At 39.2% G+C, this 19,036-nt stretch overlaps 1 protein-coding gene across 2 annotated transcripts in view; it reads left to right on the forward strand.

The window, feature by feature from the left end:
• Positions 1 to 19,036, forward strand: part of AHCYL2 (adenosylhomocysteinase like 2) — a 169,710-nt gene that overhangs the window by 123,525 nt on the left and 27,149 nt on the right. For both annotated transcript variants that reach the window (XM_047095075.1, XM_047095076.1), the window contains exons 3-6: positions 7,815 to 7,958; positions 8,618 to 8,718; positions 16,043 to 16,145; positions 17,598 to 17,692. In XM_047095075.1, coding sequence (XP_046951031.1) covers positions 7,815 to 7,958; positions 8,618 to 8,718; positions 16,043 to 16,145; positions 17,598 to 17,692 — 443 coding nt within the window. The remainder of the gene's footprint in view (positions 1 to 7,814; positions 7,959 to 8,617; positions 8,719 to 16,042; positions 16,146 to 17,597; positions 17,693 to 19,036) is intronic.

The following is a 19,036-nucleotide window of genomic DNA, read 5'->3' on the forward strand; positions in this document are numbered from 1 at the left end:
GACCCCTCGAAGGCATCGGCCATTTGTGCAACAATGTCTAGTGTGTATCTGATCTAATAAGGAGCTATTTTATTTTGCTCTTCTGTTGGAATATAGTAGGAAGCTGAATGTTTGCCCTAGTTATCTCTTCACATTGTAAATAGTAATATTCTTTAAAAATTTTTCATCATGACCTGAAATTTTATTTGTTCTTCACACAAATAGGAAAGTAGTATTCGTTATGTAAAGTTGAAGAAAGCTTGTTTGGGAAACTTTTAGGTTGGATAGATTGTTATTTACACTTGTTACATTTCTCTTTTTATTCCCTTCTGCCCCCTGTAATGGAATGATGTAAATCCCTATGGATTTTTGTGTAAAGATACCGAATTGTGTACCTATCTTATTCTGCTGAAATAGCCAGTGTTGAAAATTCATGAACCAGTTAATATAACTCTGGAAACCAGGGCGCCTAGGTGGCTCAGTTGGTTGGGCAGCCAACTTTGGCTCAGGTCATGATCTCACAGTTCATGAGTTCGAGCTCCACATCGGGCTCTGTGCTAACAGCTCAGAGCCTGGAGCCTGCTTCAGATTGTGTTTCCGTCTCTCTCTGCCCCTCCCCTGTTCACTCTCTGTCTCTCTGTCAAAAATAAATTTAAAAACATTAAAAAAAATTTTTTTTAAATATAACTCTGGAAACCAAAATAATTGTGAAATGTGAATTATAAAATGGTGGTTAAAATTTTAGACTGTGAGTTTATGCATATTGTTTAAAGATGGATACTAAACAATAACTGTACTAAACTTTAACACCAGCTCAGTCTTCTCCCTATACACTAGATCCACATTTCCAATTGTGTTCCTGCAGAGAAAACCAATGCCTGCCTTTCTACTGAACCCCTATATGTAAGGAGGGTACTTATAAAATAAATACTTACCTAGAAAGTGTGATTGATCTCCTCGGTTTCTAAGTGAACACATAGTTGCCTAGTATATCTCATTAGAGAGTGATACTGACTGATGTCACTCTGGAAAACTTGGACTTTTAAGTTGAACTACTCAAAAATTGCCAACCTTATATATCCATTTAAAGATATTAAATTCAGGAGCACGGAGTCAAAATATTCTGGTGATATAAAATAATTTAAGTGCCTGGGTGGCTCAGTCAGTTAAGTGTCTGCCTTTGGCTCAGGTCGTGATCTCACAGTTTGTGGGTTTGAGCTACGTGTTGGGATCTCTGCTGTCAGCACAGAGCCCGCTTCAGATTCTCTGTCCCCCTCACCCCTTACCCCTCCCCCACTCTTGAGTGCTCTCTCTCTTTCAAAAATAGATACAAATTTTAAAAAAATTAAAAAAAAGGAAAAGAAAAGAACTTAAGATCAATTATTCAGCTTCCCACTGGATGCTAGAATTACCTTGATGGTATCCCTGACAAATGGCCATCTGGCTTCTTTGGGAGCATTTTAGATGATAGGGTGATTCTTGCTTTATCTAGTCATTTAGCTCTGATAAGCTTTTATATAATCCTTGGAATTTAATGATTTTACATAGAAATAAAAATCACCATTTTCAGGGCATCCCATTGTTGTGGCTATCCTCACCTGGATATATTCCAGATGAAGTATCCTTTTAAAAATATGCCTATGACTTTAGTATTCCAGATATGATCTGAAACAATCTATAGGAAGTGTTATTTCCATAAACTCGGTGCTTTAAAAATGAAACCTAAGATGATGCTTGTTTCTTTTACAGCTGTTTCAGACACACGGTTACCTCGTTTTGGTTTTGTTTTTTGTTTTTTTACATGAACAATTGGCAAGCCCTGGACTGGCAGTTAGGAGAGACCAATTTTCTAGGCTTTGATCCCTATGTGATTTGTTTGTGTGATCCTGGAAAACTCTTGTAGTTTGTGATGTTCATAACAGAGGCAATGAGAAATTATATGAGGTGCTACAGAAAAAGCTCCTAATCTATCAATGAAAACCAGGAATAATGAAATTGACTCACAGCTTTCCAAATACAGGATGAGATGCAAATGCATGTCAATAAAAACTTGGAACCATTTTCAGCATACATTATCATTGAAGTGACTACAGAAATTAACATTGGAGAGCCCCAAGGATCAGTCTCTGGATCACTTCTCTGTTTATACTCTCCCACATGATCTCATGCAGTCTCATAGGTTTAAATATTATGTATTGACATTTGATTCTCAGATTTTATCTCCACTTCAAATCTCTCCCCTGTACGCTAGATCCATGTATCCAACTGCCTGCCCAGTCCTTTCACTTGATGTTTTATAGGCATCTCAAACCTCCCATGTCTTGAAAACTGAGCTCCTGAGTTCTGATCTTGCCTCGCTTATGAATATAGTTTATTCACAGCACTAGAGCCAGATTCAGTCTCTTGAAATAAATAAGTCAGGTCATATCAATTCTCTGCTCCAAACCCTCCAATGGCTTCCCAGTCTCACTCTGAGTAAAGGCTAAAGATCTTACAATGGCCTACACAGCCCTCTACCCTCCCATTACATTTCTAGTCACATCGCTAGATTCCCAAACCTCCCTCCTCTTCCAGCTATACATTTCACCCCAGCCATATTAGTGGCTCCTTACTACTATTGTGTTATTTCGAAATATGCCAGGCACTTCCCTGCTTTAAGTTCTTTGCACTTGCTATTTCCTTTGCCTGGGGTGCTCTAAGATATCCTAGCTGGGTATCCTACCTCCTTCAGTTCTTAACTAAACGTCACCTTCTCACTGAGGCCTATACTGGCTATTCTTAAAATTGTACAAACACCCCACCCAACATTTCCTATCAAAGTTTCTTCCTTAATTTTTCTCCACAGCACTTAATATATTTACTACGTATTTTACTAATTTATTATTGTCTTTCTCTCCTTCCTTGAATATGAGATCCATAAGAGTAGAGATTTTTGTCTTCTACTGCTCTATTCCTAGTATTTAGAAATGTTTAACCTAAGAGGTGTTTGATAAATAAATACTGATGAAAGGTGTCCCCAGACATATACTTTATATTCTTGTTGAGGTCTCTGATATACCCTCATATACCCTCTGATATACCATATGGGTCTGATATACCCACACTCTGTATGTGAACAGCCAGAAGACTTATGACATTTCAGAAAAAATGTACCTTCCTATCCGGAGTGCTTGTTTTGCTGAAGTTACCTGGAGGCTTGGGTAGTCTATGGCTTACTCTCCCTACCTAAAGATCCTAGTGCCAAATTTTGCCATGCTTTCATTTAGAAGCCTCTACCAGCCTTCCTCAACCAAGGTTCCTCATCAGAATCACAGAACACAGAAGAGGACTGGAGAGACTGTTTTCTCAGTTATCCAAAGGATGGTTCACAACTAGTACACTTCTAGATGGATAGAAGTAAATTGATATATTTGATGGATGCTTCAAGGCATTAGGGCTTAATTCTGGTGGAACCCAGGTTGAAAAAGGCTACTTCAATTCCTGAAATTCCTGCATCATTCCTGAAAGTGTTTATAAGAAACAGACTTCTAGAAACTCTTTCCGTAAGCACAAAACCTCATAAAAACAGATGAATAGATGAGGCTTTTCTTCAAAATCAAACCATTCTCAGTGATCTATTTCTGAAAAAGCTGTCTTTACAGGGAGTTAATTGGTTAAAGATAAGAAAGGAAAGCTGAAGTCCCTTAGTTCATAATTGGTTCTTATAACACTTATAAAGCATTTTAAGATTTTTCCAAGTAACAAAGTTTTGTTTATTTGTTTGTATTTTGGTTGCTAACATAGCTTTTCACATATTTCTAGAGTGTTATTCATCAGTGAAATCTGCTGCACATTGACACACAGGTCCCTACTGTTATTTCCATTACCAAATGAATAGATTGGGCCTAAGAGGCATTGTCTGACTTAAAATAGTCTAATAGGACTAATTCATCCGGGAGTCTGACTGCTTCTTCTAGCAATAACCTACAATGTCACAGCTGCTAGGAGGTAAGGCTTAATCAGGCTTGAGCCATAGAACATATGTGTATGCATGTTCTATGGGATAGATTATGGATTAGTGATTCATCAAGTTATGTTTTGATTCTGGGTTATCATGAAACAAGAGAACGCCCTGTGGTAAAGTTATATTATACATTATTATAACTTTTTTATGTAGAAATTGAACCCTTTTTTGACTCTCATTTATTCATGAGGTTTTTCTGGTGGTAGTTAGGGGAAAGAGGGAGTATGGGAGAGAGAACATCTGTTATGCTCCCTGTTTTACAGTTGGATAAATTGAGAATTGGTCACAACCAATTAGAGGTAAAGCCAGAGCTAAGGTCTTAGGCTGTGCTTCAGTTGATTATTGCCTTGATGATCAGTTGTTCATTTTTAATTGAATTATAGCTCTGGTCTTCAGAGTGTGACAATTACAAACACTTTACAAATTATGCAAGCATATATATACATGTGTGTTGGCTTTCTCTAAATTTTCCTGGGAAGAAACCTTTAATACTGTCTCAAATATTAAAGTGAATGTGCTACTTTAAATATAGTGACAGAAATAAGTATGGATTCAAAAAACAAATGTCATGCTAGTTCAGACTAATCTTTCCACTGTGTTTGCAGAAGTAATACTCTCTTGATCTGGGTCTGTCAGCCATTTTGCATTCACATACTAGTACCATCTAGACAACTGATATTTTTGGTTCTCACCTGATAACAGGTCTGTATAAAGGACTCTTTGAAAACAAATCCATTGTGGCTGAAATTAAAACATTGATTGAGCTAACTATAACCAGTTGACTACTGTGAAGAAAATAAAATACGGTATTTGAGGATTTTTTTTTTTTAGAATAGGGAGGTGGCATAATAATTTCTTCTTGAGATAGAAGGCAAACTCAAGCCAAAAATTGGAGCGCTTCTCCTAAGGGGAAATTTTGGTGCTTATTTTTGTTGTTGTTTGTTTTGTTTTATTTTGTTTTTTACCCTGACTCATCCTTAGAAGCTAGAGAGGCAAAGGAGAGGAATGCTATTCTGGGTAGAGTGAGGACTCTGTCTCAACCTTTTTCATCATTGCCAGCCAGCCACCTGCTGCTTGGTTGGATTAGTAGATGACAGAGGTAGATAAAAAAGGAACAATAAATAATATTGTATGTATGTCATCCCTTTCCCATTCAAAATCCTGAAGCTGATGGGGCGCCTGGGTGGCTTAGTCGGTTAAGCATCCAACTCTTGGTTTCGGCTCAGGTCATGATCTCATGGTTTGTGAGTTTGAGCCCCACATCGGGCTCTGTGCTGACAGCGCAGAGCCTGCTTGGGATTCTCTCTCTCTCTGCCCCTCGCCCGCTCACTCTCTGTCTCTCTCAAGAATGAATAAATAAAACTTAAAAATCCTGAAGCTGAGTAAGAACCTTTAAAGATGTTATTTCTGGTATTGACTTAAAAATATACGCAAAAGCCAACACTAATATCGGGTATCATTTATTCAGTATTTAATTTATACCAAGCATTGCATTAGCACTTTACTTACATTATCTCATTTAATCTTCTCAACAACTTGACTCTGACAAGTCATGTCTTCCAATTTACAATCTGCTTCATAATACATATTACAACCATAGGAAAAGAAAAACTCTAATTCTGAAATGAGTCATTTCATGTCTGACTCACCCATTAGACTGAAAACTCCATGAAGATGAAGACAGCCATATTTGTTCTTTATACCCAGGAATTAGACTGTGCCTGGGACATAGTAGATAACGTGATAAAAATTTGTTGAATGAACAACTGAATGTGTGCATGATTGGATTCATGAATGAATTCTATTAATCTATTAACTAATTCTATTAATTCTGTTAATCAGGTTCTGGGACGCCTTTATTTTATATACCCAGAAACAGAGACTGAGGCTTCAAAGTCTGTCTGACCCCAGAACACGTAACCACTATATTTAAATGGCCATTGAGGAACATAGAAATCGTCATGCCTTTGGCAAAGGATTTGAAATTTCAGGATATTCTGAATGTCAACACTTTCTTCAAAAGTGATTATACTATAAATTATGATCGAGATTAGGGATGGCCACTGCCTTTCCTCTCTCAGGTCGTAGAAGCATGGCTCCCCTAAGCCTCTAACACATAAGCTATTTCTGAGTATCGATTAGTGAAACAGATGACTGCCCAGGAAGCTGTTTCTGGGCTCTGTTGCCAAAGGTACTTTGAACTCTTGCTCACCCGAGGAGGGAGAACCACAGACTTTTTGTACTGATTAGTTCCTTTCAAGAACAAAGTCTCTTTGGGGATTTACTAATTCCCTCACCTCCCTTGGCGCCCATGTTCATTCTTGTTGCCTCGTGTTAGGACTTTGCTCTAGGGCAGTTTTCCAGTTCCAAGAGAGACACTCAGGCCCCTGCTGCCCAAACATCTTGTCCTGCCATGCCCGATTAGCTGGGCAAGGTCAGACTTGCCTTTTACAGCCTTCCCAGGTATAGATCCTTTGCTAAGAAATCCCAGAAATGCCATAATTCTCTGGATGTAAGTACATCAGAGCACCATAGACCTTAGGAGCTCTGAGCATTTGCAGCTTTCTCCCCTTACAAGTGATGGACATACTTCTTATCCCATTGAGAGATATGTAATGCTTTATAGATTGAGCTTTATATCCCCCAACCTCCCCTCCCCCTCAAAACACAAGGGGCATCTGGGTGGCTCAGTTGGTTAAGCCTATGGTTTCGGCTGAGGTCATGATCTCATGCTTTGTGTCAGCTCTGTGCTGACAGCTCAGAGCCTGGAGCCTGCTTCGGATTCTGTGTCTCCCACTCTTTCTGCCCCTCCACTGCTCGCTCTCTCTCTCTCTCTCTCTCTCTCTCTCTCTCTCTCTCAAAAACAAATAAACATTTAAAACAAACAAACAAACACCACCACAACAACCACAAGAAACCTTGAGGGCTACTTAGGAAGAAACTATCCTCAGAAACTTAAACATAAGTCATGGAATGAAATTAAATCATCTAGCAAATGATTAGCAACTACAGATTTGTTTAAAAACTGAAAAGACCTCAGCTAAACATGTGAGTAGCAGCAGCAGCTGCCTGTTAGCCACAGTCAAAAGCCTTAGACTTTCCACCCTCTAGCGTATACTGCTAAATGGATTAATCATCGGAGCATTTTAGTATACCAAAAGAGGATTTATCCACTTCTTTGGGAACCTGAAATGCCTACTGCTGGATCCACTGAGGCCAGCAAGAAGGGAGAGCACACTGAATACTTCATTGTCAATATCTAATTGGGTCTGCAGGCATAGTTCAGCCTCATCAGAGCGAGTTCTGAAAAGAAAGCTCTGTTATGTCAGACAAACACTTTTTGTGTGGTTCCTAATTACTTTCCCATGGGTTCCTTGTTTTCTAGGTCTTATCTGTTCAATTACTGTACTAAAACACAAATTACATCAGGCATCTAAGCAGCAGACAAAAAGGGCAGCTAGGATCCCAGAAACCCATAGGTTAATGACCATGATCTTGCATTAAGAACTTCAACCTATTGCTACCATGGTGTAACCTCTCTCGTTTTGCATATTCAAGGACCTCATGTTCTGAAGATCATTAGCCCTGGGTAGTTAATGCTATCCAAGGGGAACGTCTTTGGCAACCTCTCTCAGCTTCCTCTTTCTGACCTGTGGATAGCACTTTCCATAGGAGGTGGTGGACCTAGCTCCATGGTGCCATTTAGGTGCCTACCATTTAGGTGTACATCTGTATGGTGCTGGATGACTAGAGAAGCCTCAGTTCACCCCACGGTGTAGAATTTCAGAGGAAGCCATTTGTTTCCCTGAGGGCTTTTTATCTGTCATTTCAGCGGCTTCATATACAGATAGCTCTGATGATGAGACATCTCCCAGGGACAAGCAGCAAAAGAACTCTAAGGGAAGCAGTGACTTCTGTGTCAAGAACATCAAACAGGCAGAGTTTGGACGAAGAGAAATTGAAATCGCTGAACAAGGTAAAGAAAGCAAGCACCTGTTCTTTTTCATGCTGCCCGTGTCTTTTTGTCCGTGTTAATCCCTTTTTATGTCCTGGGGTCTAGTTGCTTGTGAAATTTAAGAGTGGTTTTAAAGAGGGGTGCCTGGGTGGCTTAGTTGGTTAAGCGTCTGACTCTTGATTTCCACTCAGGTCATGATCTCACAGTTTGTGAGTTCGAGCCCCCGAATCAGGCTCCGCACTGACAGTGCAGAGCCTGCTTGGGATTTTCTCTCTCTTACCCTCCCCCAATTGCCCCCTCTCTCAAAGTAAATAAATAAATCTAAAAAAAAAAAAAAAAGGAATGGTTTTAAACAATACTTAAAAGAAATCTGAACTTAGGGAACACTGTGGGGAAGGAGTGTACTCTGGTAGGTCTATAAGGAACCCCTATACCAGGAAAAGGCAGAGAGAATGGATGAGTAAGACTGGGAGATGGGGAGTCAGAACTCTGGAGAATTTGCCTCTGAAAGTCTACTATAAAAGAAAAATCAGATTCAGTGTCTTGATTCTTTAAGGAACCCAATCTAACAACCTGACCGGGGGAAGAATCTTACTTTAAGAGAATAAGTTCTTCTGTTTATTCTTTCTCTCTCATTCCCTCCTCTCTAATAGCGCTGTGTATGTATTGTGCCTTTTCAGAAATGCCTGCACTGATGGCTTTGAGGAAGAGAGCTCAAGGAGAAAAACCTTTGGCTGGAGCCAAAATTGTGGGTTGCACACACATCACTGCTCAGACTGCTGTGAGTCCTTTTTCTTTCTCCACATAATAATAGTTAATAATAGCCACCAGCTATTGAGTGCTTGCAAAATGCCAAGCAGTAGGTTAAGAGCTTAACAAGTATTAAGTCATTAATCCTTGTGATGGCCATGTAAAGCAGGTATTCTTGTTTCTACTTTACAAACGAGGAAAGTAAGGCTCAGGGTGTTTAAGTAATTTGTCCGAGGTTATACAGCAAGTAAAATCATAGAATCCAGGTTTGAACTTCAATTCATCTGACTCCCAAGTTTATGCTTTCTCTGTGCTACACTGCTTCCCCTTGTCTTGCCTTCCAATGTCATTTCCATAAGGCAGCTCTCTTAGATTGCTTTCAGCTGCAAGTAAAAGAACCTGATTCAACCTGACTCATACCTAAAGGAACTGATTATATTACATAGCTAGGAGTTCAAAGGTAAGGTGGACTTCAAATTTAGGATCTCAAGGCTCCAGTTTCATCTATCTGTAATTTTCTTGGAGCTCCCTTTTCACTTGCTTACTTCATTCTCAGGCTCATAGCAAGTTGATTACAGCTCTTTAAGCCATCACAGACTGACATGAAGAGTAGGAAGGACCATTTCTTCTTCTCCCCCAAAAGCAAGTAAATCTTTTCCAGAAGTCTTCCAGGATATTCCATCATGTGTCATTGAACAGAACAGGGTCACATACCCATGGCCCACCAGTCCTGGCAAGGGGACTGGGGTTACCATGATTGATTTAGACTAGTGATTCTTAACCCTATCAGATTCAGTGTCTTCTCTTTATAAAACATATTTTTGCAATGCCTCTGTATTATCTTAAAATGAAATTCAAATATAACATACCTCAGTACATATAATTTTTAAAAAATTAATATAAAATCTTAACTGAAATATGAAGGAGGAATAGAGGAAAAGTAATTTATAAAGAAATAATGTATATTTCCATATGTAAATGCTTGGGCACAAGTATAGTGGAATACTCAGATATTTGTACTTCCTCATAGCATTATTTGAATGAGAATGCCACAAATGTAGATAGAAATGTGTTATGATTCTAAGGCATCAGAGTGACATTGCCAAATTATACGATTTTCTGAATCATATTATAATAAACTATAAACTTTTTATAAATCTCTGAACAGCAACAATAACAAGTGTGTGTTTGCTCTTAATTTACACGAGTGTTACATTCCTGGGAAAGCTATTACTATTTTGTATTAAAACTACAAGAGTATTTTTTGTTAACGTGTAAGGTGGAATAAGGTTCTAAACTTAGATCATTATAAATAGGTTTCTCACCCTTGTGAACTTTCATTGGAACATTTGAAAACTGCACTAAATGTGGCATGGTTTTTGTCATAAGAGACTGTCCTGCACTTTCAACATGTCAAAATCTCTGGTCCTGATCACTCAATGCCAGTAGCATTCCCCTCCTGACTATTATGACAATCAAAAATGCCCCCGCAGTTTTCCAGAGCTCCTCTGTTGAGAATCACTGACTCAGAGCCATCGTCAAAGACGTAAGAGATTGAATTGCCAACCATAATGAAAACACTACAGGAAATTGGTGTATTGAGAAATGGTCTGAAATCATTTATATGATTTATAAGACTCAGGTCATCTGTATGGTTAGATCGACTTTCAACAGAGTGTCTCCTGAAGCATAACACTTATTTATATGGCCACATTCCTGATTAAGAACAGAAGAGAGTCCTTAAGACCCAGGCAGCTACTGTTATGATCTTTACCATGAGGCTTTTCCATATTACATGTTCTCTAAGGAAAAAAATACCTTGATTACCCCAAATTAATATAATAAATTGAAAAGCTGTCTCTTTTTGGAGCTACAGACTAATAAATCAAGGCAGAAACACTCTTGGAATCTTTTTTGGGCTTCCCTAGTCAGTGACATGAGACTTCGGTGTGGTGGCTTAAAATAGTAAGTGCTTCTGTACTGTCTCATGTTGCTAAATTGTATCTAGTTTCTTTTTTACCCCCTGGGTCACCAAACATTACCACCTTTCAAGGCTCCCTTCTACTTTCTCTTGAATGGAGTAATCAAAATTAGTTTACCGGTTTTAATATTATTTCACAGTTTCCTCCCCACATTTTTTTCTTTTTCCTTTAAACAAATAATCACACAGGGGTGCCTGAGTGGCTCCATCAGTTAAACATGTGACTCTTGATTTCAGCTCAGGTCATGATCTCATGTTTGTAAGTTTGAAGCCTGAGTTGGGCTCTCCACTGACAGTGTGGAGCCTGCTTGGGGTTCTCTGTCTCCCTCTCTCTCTGCCCCTCCCCTGCTCGCACACTCTGTCCCTCAAAACAAATAAATAAAAATAAAAATAAGTAATAATAACAAAGGAATTTTTACCTTGTTTTGTTTTTAATCTCCGTTTTCTTTTTCTGATTACAAAAGGAGTTAATGTTCATTTTATAATGCTCAAACATTACCATACTCTGTAACGTAAAAAGACAGTCTCCTATGATCCCATGTTCCAGAAATAACTATCATAGTTAGTTAATGGTTTCCTATCCATGTTTCCAATAGACTTGGATCTATTTATATTTTTTAGGCATGTTTCCCTGGTTCCTTCTAATAACCAGATTCCTTTGCTACTCTCTCTAAACAGTCATGATTGAAAGTCAGGTTAAGCCAGCTTCTAAGCTCTGTCTTCCTTCCACTCCTACCTGCCTTCACTCCTGTTTGAGCCCTAACAGCTAGCACTCTTTACTTAGAATTCTTTTTTTAAATATTTATTTATTTTTGAGAGAGAGAAAGAGAGAGAGAGAGAGAGTGCATAAGCAGGTGAGGTGCAGAGAGAGAGGGGGACAGAGGATCTGAAGCAGGCTGCTCCCTGACACAAAGAGCCAGACACATGGGGCTTGAACTCAAACTTGACTGTGAGATCATGACCTGAGCTGAAGTCAGACACTCAACAGACCGAGCCACCCAGGCACCCAGCATGATTTTTTTTTTAATTTAATTTATTTATTAAAAAAATTTTTTTTAATGTTCATTTATTTTTGAGAGAGAGAAAGCACACGTACATGCACAAGTTGGGGAGGAGCGGAGAGAGAGGGACACACAGAATCCAAAGCAGGCTCCAGGCTCTGGGCTGTCAACACAGAGCCCAACACGGGGCTGGAACTCACTGACTGTGAGATCTTGACCTCAGCCAAAGTCGGACGCTTAACCGACTGAGCCACCCAGGCGCCCCAAGTTTGTTTTTTTTTAATTAGACCATAATTAGAATTTTTACTTAGCATTGAAATATGAGAAAATACAAGTTTTACAACATGAAAAGTACCAGTACTCAGAGTTAACTACTGTCAGGAAATTTTAAAACAGGTTTTTTAAAAGATTTTTTTCCCCAAAGTTTATTTATTTTTGAGAGAGAGAAGCATAGAGAGCAAGCAGGGAAGGGGCAGCGAAAGAGAGGGAGATGGACTCCCAAGCAAGCTCAACGCCGTTGGCACAGAGCTTAATGCAGGGCTCAAACTCAGAAACCGTGAGATCATGATCTGAGCCAAAACCAAGAGTCTGATGCTTAACCAATTGAGCCACCCAGGCGCCAAAAACAAGTTTTTTTAACCAAAGCTTTATTCTTGTTAAAATAGTTAATAATCAAAGCAGTAGGTGGTATACTACTTTCTTTAAAAGAATCCTATGTCTATCTTATATATTGAAGTTAAAAGTAAATCAGGATCAAATTGGCAGAATAAATTTTTAAAATAATTTTTAAAAATAGTTTTTAATTTGAAATAAACACAGATTTATAAAGTTGTAAGTACAGTACAGGTCACTTTTTTTCTTAGCCATTTGAGAGTAAGTTGCCAACCTGCTGCTCCTTGACCCACAAATACTTTAATGTATATTTTCTACGTACAAGGACATTCTCTCATATGACCAGTACAACTATTCAAAATTAGGAAATTAACATTGATTTATGTTACCATCTAATCCTCAGACCTTGTATGAATTTTACTAGTTGTCCCAGTATTATATTTTATAACCCAAAGATCCAGTCCCTAGTTACACATCTCATTAAACGTCATCCCCTTTTAGTCTCCTTTAGTCTGGAACAGTTCATCAGTCTTTCTTTGACTTTCATGACCTTGACCCTTTTGAAAATTATAGATGAATTATTCTATAGATTGTGCTCAATTCCAGTTTTCCTGATACTTTCTCATTATTAAATTCAGGATATGCATTTATGGTAGGAAATGATGTTCCATTTTTTTCATTGAATCTTATCAGGTGGCACATTGATTTAGAATTGATTTATCATTTGTCAAGATGATGTTCATTTTGATCCTTTGCTTGAGGTAGTGTCTGCTAGACTTTTCCACTGTAAAAGTTATTTTTCCCTCTTTGTAATTAAAAAGTATTTTGTGAGGTAGTAATATGAAACTGTGTAGATATCCCATTCTTCATCAGGCTTTCAGTTTATTCATTTATTTACTTATTTTTATTTGTATGAATCATTATTTCCTGTTTTATTTAATGCATTATGATCCGTTACTATCACTATTTATTATGATGCTTAAATTGTTCCAAACGTCCTGGTGGAGTCCCTTCAGTCTGGCTTCTGTGGCTTTTTGTCTTTTGACATATCCTTCTCATTCTTTGAGCACTTACTTGCTTCTAGTATAAGATTATCTAAGCTCATCTTGTACATTCTCTGCCCTAACCCCAGAATCAGCCATTTCTCCAAGGGGCCTGGTTCCTTTTAAAGGATCTGGATGCCATTGTATTTTTTGCCATTGGAATATCATTTTTCCTGGATCTTCTTTCATTTCGTATTTTGGAAAATAATTGCCCACTAACTCTTCATATATTTCTTTTGCCCTGTTCTCTCCTTCTCCTCATACTATTCCAGTTACATGTATGTTAGACATTTGATAATGGCCTATAGATCTTGGATGCTCTGTTCTTGGATGCTCTGATTTTTATTCCCTACTCTTTTTTCTTTCTGTATTTCAATTTGGTGATTTTTATTGATCTGTCTTCAAGTTCACTGATTCTATCCTCAGATATGCCTAGTCTGATGACGAGCCTGATGAAAGAATCCATAATCTCTAATACCTATTAACATGTTTTCTGACATTTCTATTTGACATATTTTTATTGTTTCCATCTCTCTGCTGAAATTTCCTATCTGTTCATGGATGTCATCCATCTTTTCACTAGACCACTTAATATAAACATATTAATTACAGCTAATTTAAAGTTTTATTTATTATAGCTAATTTAAACATTTAGTTCATCTTAGAGGCTTGTTCTCTTGAATATTGTATTTCTTGACAATGGGGAGGATTCCACTTTCTTGTGTGTCTTGAAATTTTTTTTTTAATTTATTTTCAAGTTAGTTAACATACAGTGTAGTCTTGGCTTCAGAAGTAGAACCCAGTGATTCATCTCTTACATATGACACCCAGTGCTCATCCCGAAAAGTGCCCTCCTTAATGCCCATTTAATTGACCCCTGCCAGTGTGTCTTGAAATTTTATCTTGAATGGTAATTTGTTAGTTTCCATTATTGTCATGAACTTGGTTGGATTTCAATTATTGTTCTGCACCATAGGCCTCAAATTGCTCCAGTAGTGGGCAGCTGTTACATTGTGATTTGAGGTTAACGGAAGGTTCTCCTCAGTGTTTTGGCTTCAGTCTCAGCTTTCAGTTGCTTCTACACATGCTTGCCACAGGGGTGGGGGAAAGGGGGTGTCATCTCCCTCTTCAGATACATGCCCCACCTGCTGCACTAGGCTGCTGCTCTTTGTTTCCTAGAGCTTGGCTCATGGTGAGGGCAGGTAGGGTTCTCGCATCTCCTGGTCCAGCCTCAGTCTTAGGTCTCTGTGAGGTGGGCTTTTTCATTGTTCCTGCCTCTTCTTTCCATAGCAGCCAAATTTTGCCTTGTGTCTGTGATAGGTCTTGTGCAAGAGATATTTTCCTGCCTTTCCTGGAGAAGTAGCAGATCTTTACCAGTCATACCTTGTTTTATTGCACTTCGCAGATAATGGCATTAAAAAAACTTTTTTTTTTAACATTTATTTGTTGTTGAGAGACAGAGAGAGACAGAGTGCAAGCTGGGGAGGGGCAGAGAGAGAGGGAGACAGAATCTGAAGCAGGCTGTAGGCTCTGAGCTGTCAGCACAGAGCCTGACGTGGGGCTCGAACCCACGAACTGTGAGATCATGACCTGAGCCACAGTTGGACACCCAACTGACTGAGGCACCCCAAAGTATTTTTTAAATTAAGGTATGTACAGTGTGCTGTCGCACACTCAATAGGTTACAGTATAGTGTAAACATAACTTTTATATGCACTGGGAAACCAAAACATTCATTTGACTTGCTTTATTGTGATATTCACTTTATTGCGGTAGTCTGGAACCTGCAGTTTCTCTGAGGTATGCCTGTACTTTGTGTCAGTGCAAGTCCTGGGCCCAAGAAGGCTTACTTCTCTCCAAGGAGCAGGGAGTTTTTGCTTCCACTCTTCCCCAGAAGCAGTGGATCTTTGTCTGGTCCCTGATTGCAGGCATAATTTCTGCTCCTCTTCCTTTAGCTTAAGACTTTTGCTTCCTATGAGAGAAGAGCGTGGCAAAGTGCCTGTTTTTGAGCACAGCTGATCAGATCCTTGCCCCCCAGTCTTTCTTGTGAGCGCTGGGTGGAAGCCCCTGGAAAAGAGCTTGCGTGTGAGTGTAATCTCCTTGTGCCTAGGGTTATTAGAAATTCCAAACTGACATACTTTCCCACACTCAGCCTTTACTATTCATTGAATTCTAGCTTTTTTTTTTTTCTCCTCCTGTGTGGCACCCACATCTTCCTCCCATGCTCTGTCAGAGGTGAAACAGTGTGTTCCCTGTCTCCTTAAAGGGATTTGTCACTTTGGAGTTCAGTGCACTTGGTTGCTTTATAACCTCAGCTCTTTGATGGGCTCAAGAAAAGTTAAGGTTTTATAGATTACTTGGCTGTTGTTAGGATTGGAGCTTTTCTTGCAGCTTCCTTACGGAGAAGCAGAACTGTAAAATTGATGGTTTTTCAAAAATGTTTTGGCTCTAAAATCCTTGGTTTAATTAAGTCTTATAAGGAGGCCCAATATATTAAATAGGCAGAAGAGCATTGAGCTCAGCTAGAGCCTTCCCCCATGCCTACCCCAACCATTGCCCTCTACTCAAAACACGGAAGGATTTCTGTAGGGCACAGTTTGAAAATCACTGGCCTTAGCTATTCCTGATATATTTTCTCAATGTCAGATATATAAACTTAATTTCCCTGACCAGTGGTTTGGCCAGCCTTGCTCATCCCCTGCTTTCTCTTTAATACAGGTGCTTATGGAAACCCTGGGTGCGCTGGGTGCACAGTGCCGATGGGCAGCCTGCAACATCTATTCCACTCTCAATGAAGTGGCTGCTGCTCTAGCAGAAAGTGGTAAGATTGGTTTTGCTTGTATTCTGTGTCTTTGGCTAAAGTAAGTCTCTGAAAAGTTCCACGGGTTCAATATAAACCTTTAAGGAAGTTAAACATTAAAGTTGCTGTCTTGGGGGAAATGGATGCCTATTCTTGATGAGTTTGCTCTCCTGGGCTTCTCTTGTTAAATATGATGAAGGTAACTCTGTTGTTTTACAGTTGGCAAATATCTTCTTATGTCTAATATTCCCTTATTAGTTAATTCTTTGCCTTGACTTGCTCATATTAGAACACTAGTGAACACTACTCGTTGTCTGAAGCAATATGGATTAGAAAAGAAAGTGCTTCAGGCATAGTTTTGTGGTCCTGCTGGTTTTTTCAGCAGTTTGCCCTGATTTAATGTTTGGTGTTTCTGCTTCAGAAGCAGTAAAAAGGACTTGACCTGGCAGATTAATATTTGATCACAGTGGCTCCTGACACAGGAAGGACGAAAGAAATGGAGAAATTTGGACTTTGCCAGTTTCTTGCCTTCGCTCTGTGACAGCATAGCACAGATCAGAGTACCAAATGCTTGTGGCTTCAGAGCTCTTGAGAAATGCTGGGAAAGCTCTGTAATGCATGCATGTCTCTCCTGCTAGCACTTTAGTATTTCATTTGTTCTTTCATTTATATTCATTCATTTATACAATTTTTACTAATGTACAAAATATGTATATAAATGTGCAGAGATATTAAATATATAGCCCAATGATTTGTACATAAGCATTCTTTTTTTTCTCTTCAACAAATACTTAATGACCTACTCTAAGAGATATAAGGACAAATGAGACTATGTCTTTGCCCTAAGAATCTTATATTATGGTTGAGAAGAAAAGACACATATACAAGTAATGATAATACAAGGGTATATATGGTAAATGCCACAACAGATCAGAAATCTACATTCAGTGTACAAGCAAGTGACTTGTAAAAGTTCAGATTCCATGAACGATCCCTTGGAGCTGAGTTAATCAGGCTTTGTTAGAAACATGACACTTAACTGGGGTATGACAACATTTTAACAGACAGAGAAGAGTGTAAGGGTTTTCCTGATGAAGAAGATGGGATGACTAAAGTTTAGATGCAGGAAAGATCGAAGTGTGGTTGGGAAATGGTGAGACTTCCAGTTTGACTGGATCAAGAAGTACTTACTTCTTGTCTCTTCTTTTTTCCCTTAAGTCATATTTTTAGCATCCATCATACTCTTGTCCCTCTTGTTTGTCCTCTTTTGTATATTAAAAGCAAAATGACCACCAGAGACAAAGTAGTGGATGAAGGGGCTGAAGACCATGTTAATCAGTGAAGAAAGTCAAGCCAAGGAGTAGAGCAGAATGAGAGAGTTTGGAAATGGGGAAAACCAGCATCTTGTTGTCAAAATTTAGAGGCAGCCCTTTTTTCAGGCTTTAATAGTTTCTCTTTGTTCCCCTTTCTCAGGATTTCCTGTCTTTGCCTGGAAAGGAGAATCAGAAGATGACTTTTGGTGGTGCATTGATAGATGTGTGAATGTGGAGGGTTGGCAGCCAAACATGGTGAGTTAGATTTCTACTAGCACAATTCCTGAGGGATCTGGTGGGGACAGAGTAGGGGGCCCTGGCAGGGGAGAGGGTGTCTCAACAGGAAGGAAGGAAAATGCTTCCTTTTCTATCTGATGTACCTGTGCTTCCAGCACAACTGTGGGCTTATGTTTAGGGTACCCCGAGAATATTGAACTTAGCCTCAAAGTGCTATAATTGTTGGTGCTGATCTTAGAAGCATTTATATTCATCAGCAACATTAAAATACTGCTCAGGGTTCACATGTGGCTGTTTCAAAAGCAAGGTTAATGAGTTACCATCCCCTTCTACTGCTTACCTCCTGTCCAACAACAGTAATCCAAATGTGCACACACATACACACACACACACACACACACACACACACACACACACAGCTCCTGTGGTGCTTAGCGTTTCTCTAGAGTCACATGCTGAATTTATAGTAAACCTGAAGAGATCCCAAGTTCAAATTTCTTCTCTTTATTCTGTACTTGAAGAAAGACGACTGGGCAAAGAAGCTTGGGGTTATTTCGCTTCATGTTATTTGTGTTTCATTTTTGAAAAAATCAGGTTCTTGAAGGCTTATAGCACATTAGATTTCACTGAGAAGCAAAAAGCTGCACAAAATATGAGGCACTCCTACTTCATAAGCATTTCTGTGTATGAAAGAGAGGAGAAATTAGGGACTCAACTGGAAAAAGAAGCCTTGATGCTCTACTCCAACTATTGCTTGCTAATTGCAGAGCAGGCCTCACTTGGTGCACAAGGAGAGAAGCATCCTCTTCCTGGATTCTGGATCCAGGTTACATTGCACCGTGTGCTGGTGTGAGGAAGCTGGGTTAATAGCCTGCTTAAAGGGAGGGAGGAATCAGCTGTGAGATGAGTCAGCTCATTCCCACAGAGTTAACTGGGACTGGAAGGAGTTTGATTGACAGACCGAAAGGAGATACGCCAGAGGGTTTCTGTGGGGAATAAAGCATTAATTTTAGAGTGGAGAATTTAGGGAGGACACAGGATTGCAACCAGAGAGCATTTACAGACTATAGGGCCAGGACAAACTGCTGGAAAAACTGATGAAGAAACTAAGCAAGGATAAAAACCATTGTCACTCCAGCAAATAGAGCCCATTCCTCTAGGGATCCTATCGAGATCTAGTACTTTTACTTGCTTTCCAACCTCAGGAAGATTCCCTGGTGGCAAGAATTTTCTGCAATAGAATACCATGGTGAAAATTAGGGGCTACCTTCATTAAATAAATCTGAGGGATAGCAACCACCTGCCTGTATTAGATCCCTCTGTTAAAAGAAAAGTGGACCAGAATAGTGGGACTTAAGACAC

Source organism: Lynx rufus, unplaced genomic scaffold (assembly GCF_022079265.1).
Source record: "Lynx rufus isolate CCGP_SWC_20201006 ecotype Redwood Valley unplaced genomic scaffold, mLynRuf1.p SCAF_4, whole genome shotgun sequence".
Lineage (NCBI taxonomy): Eukaryota > Metazoa > Chordata > Mammalia > Carnivora > Felidae > Lynx > Lynx rufus.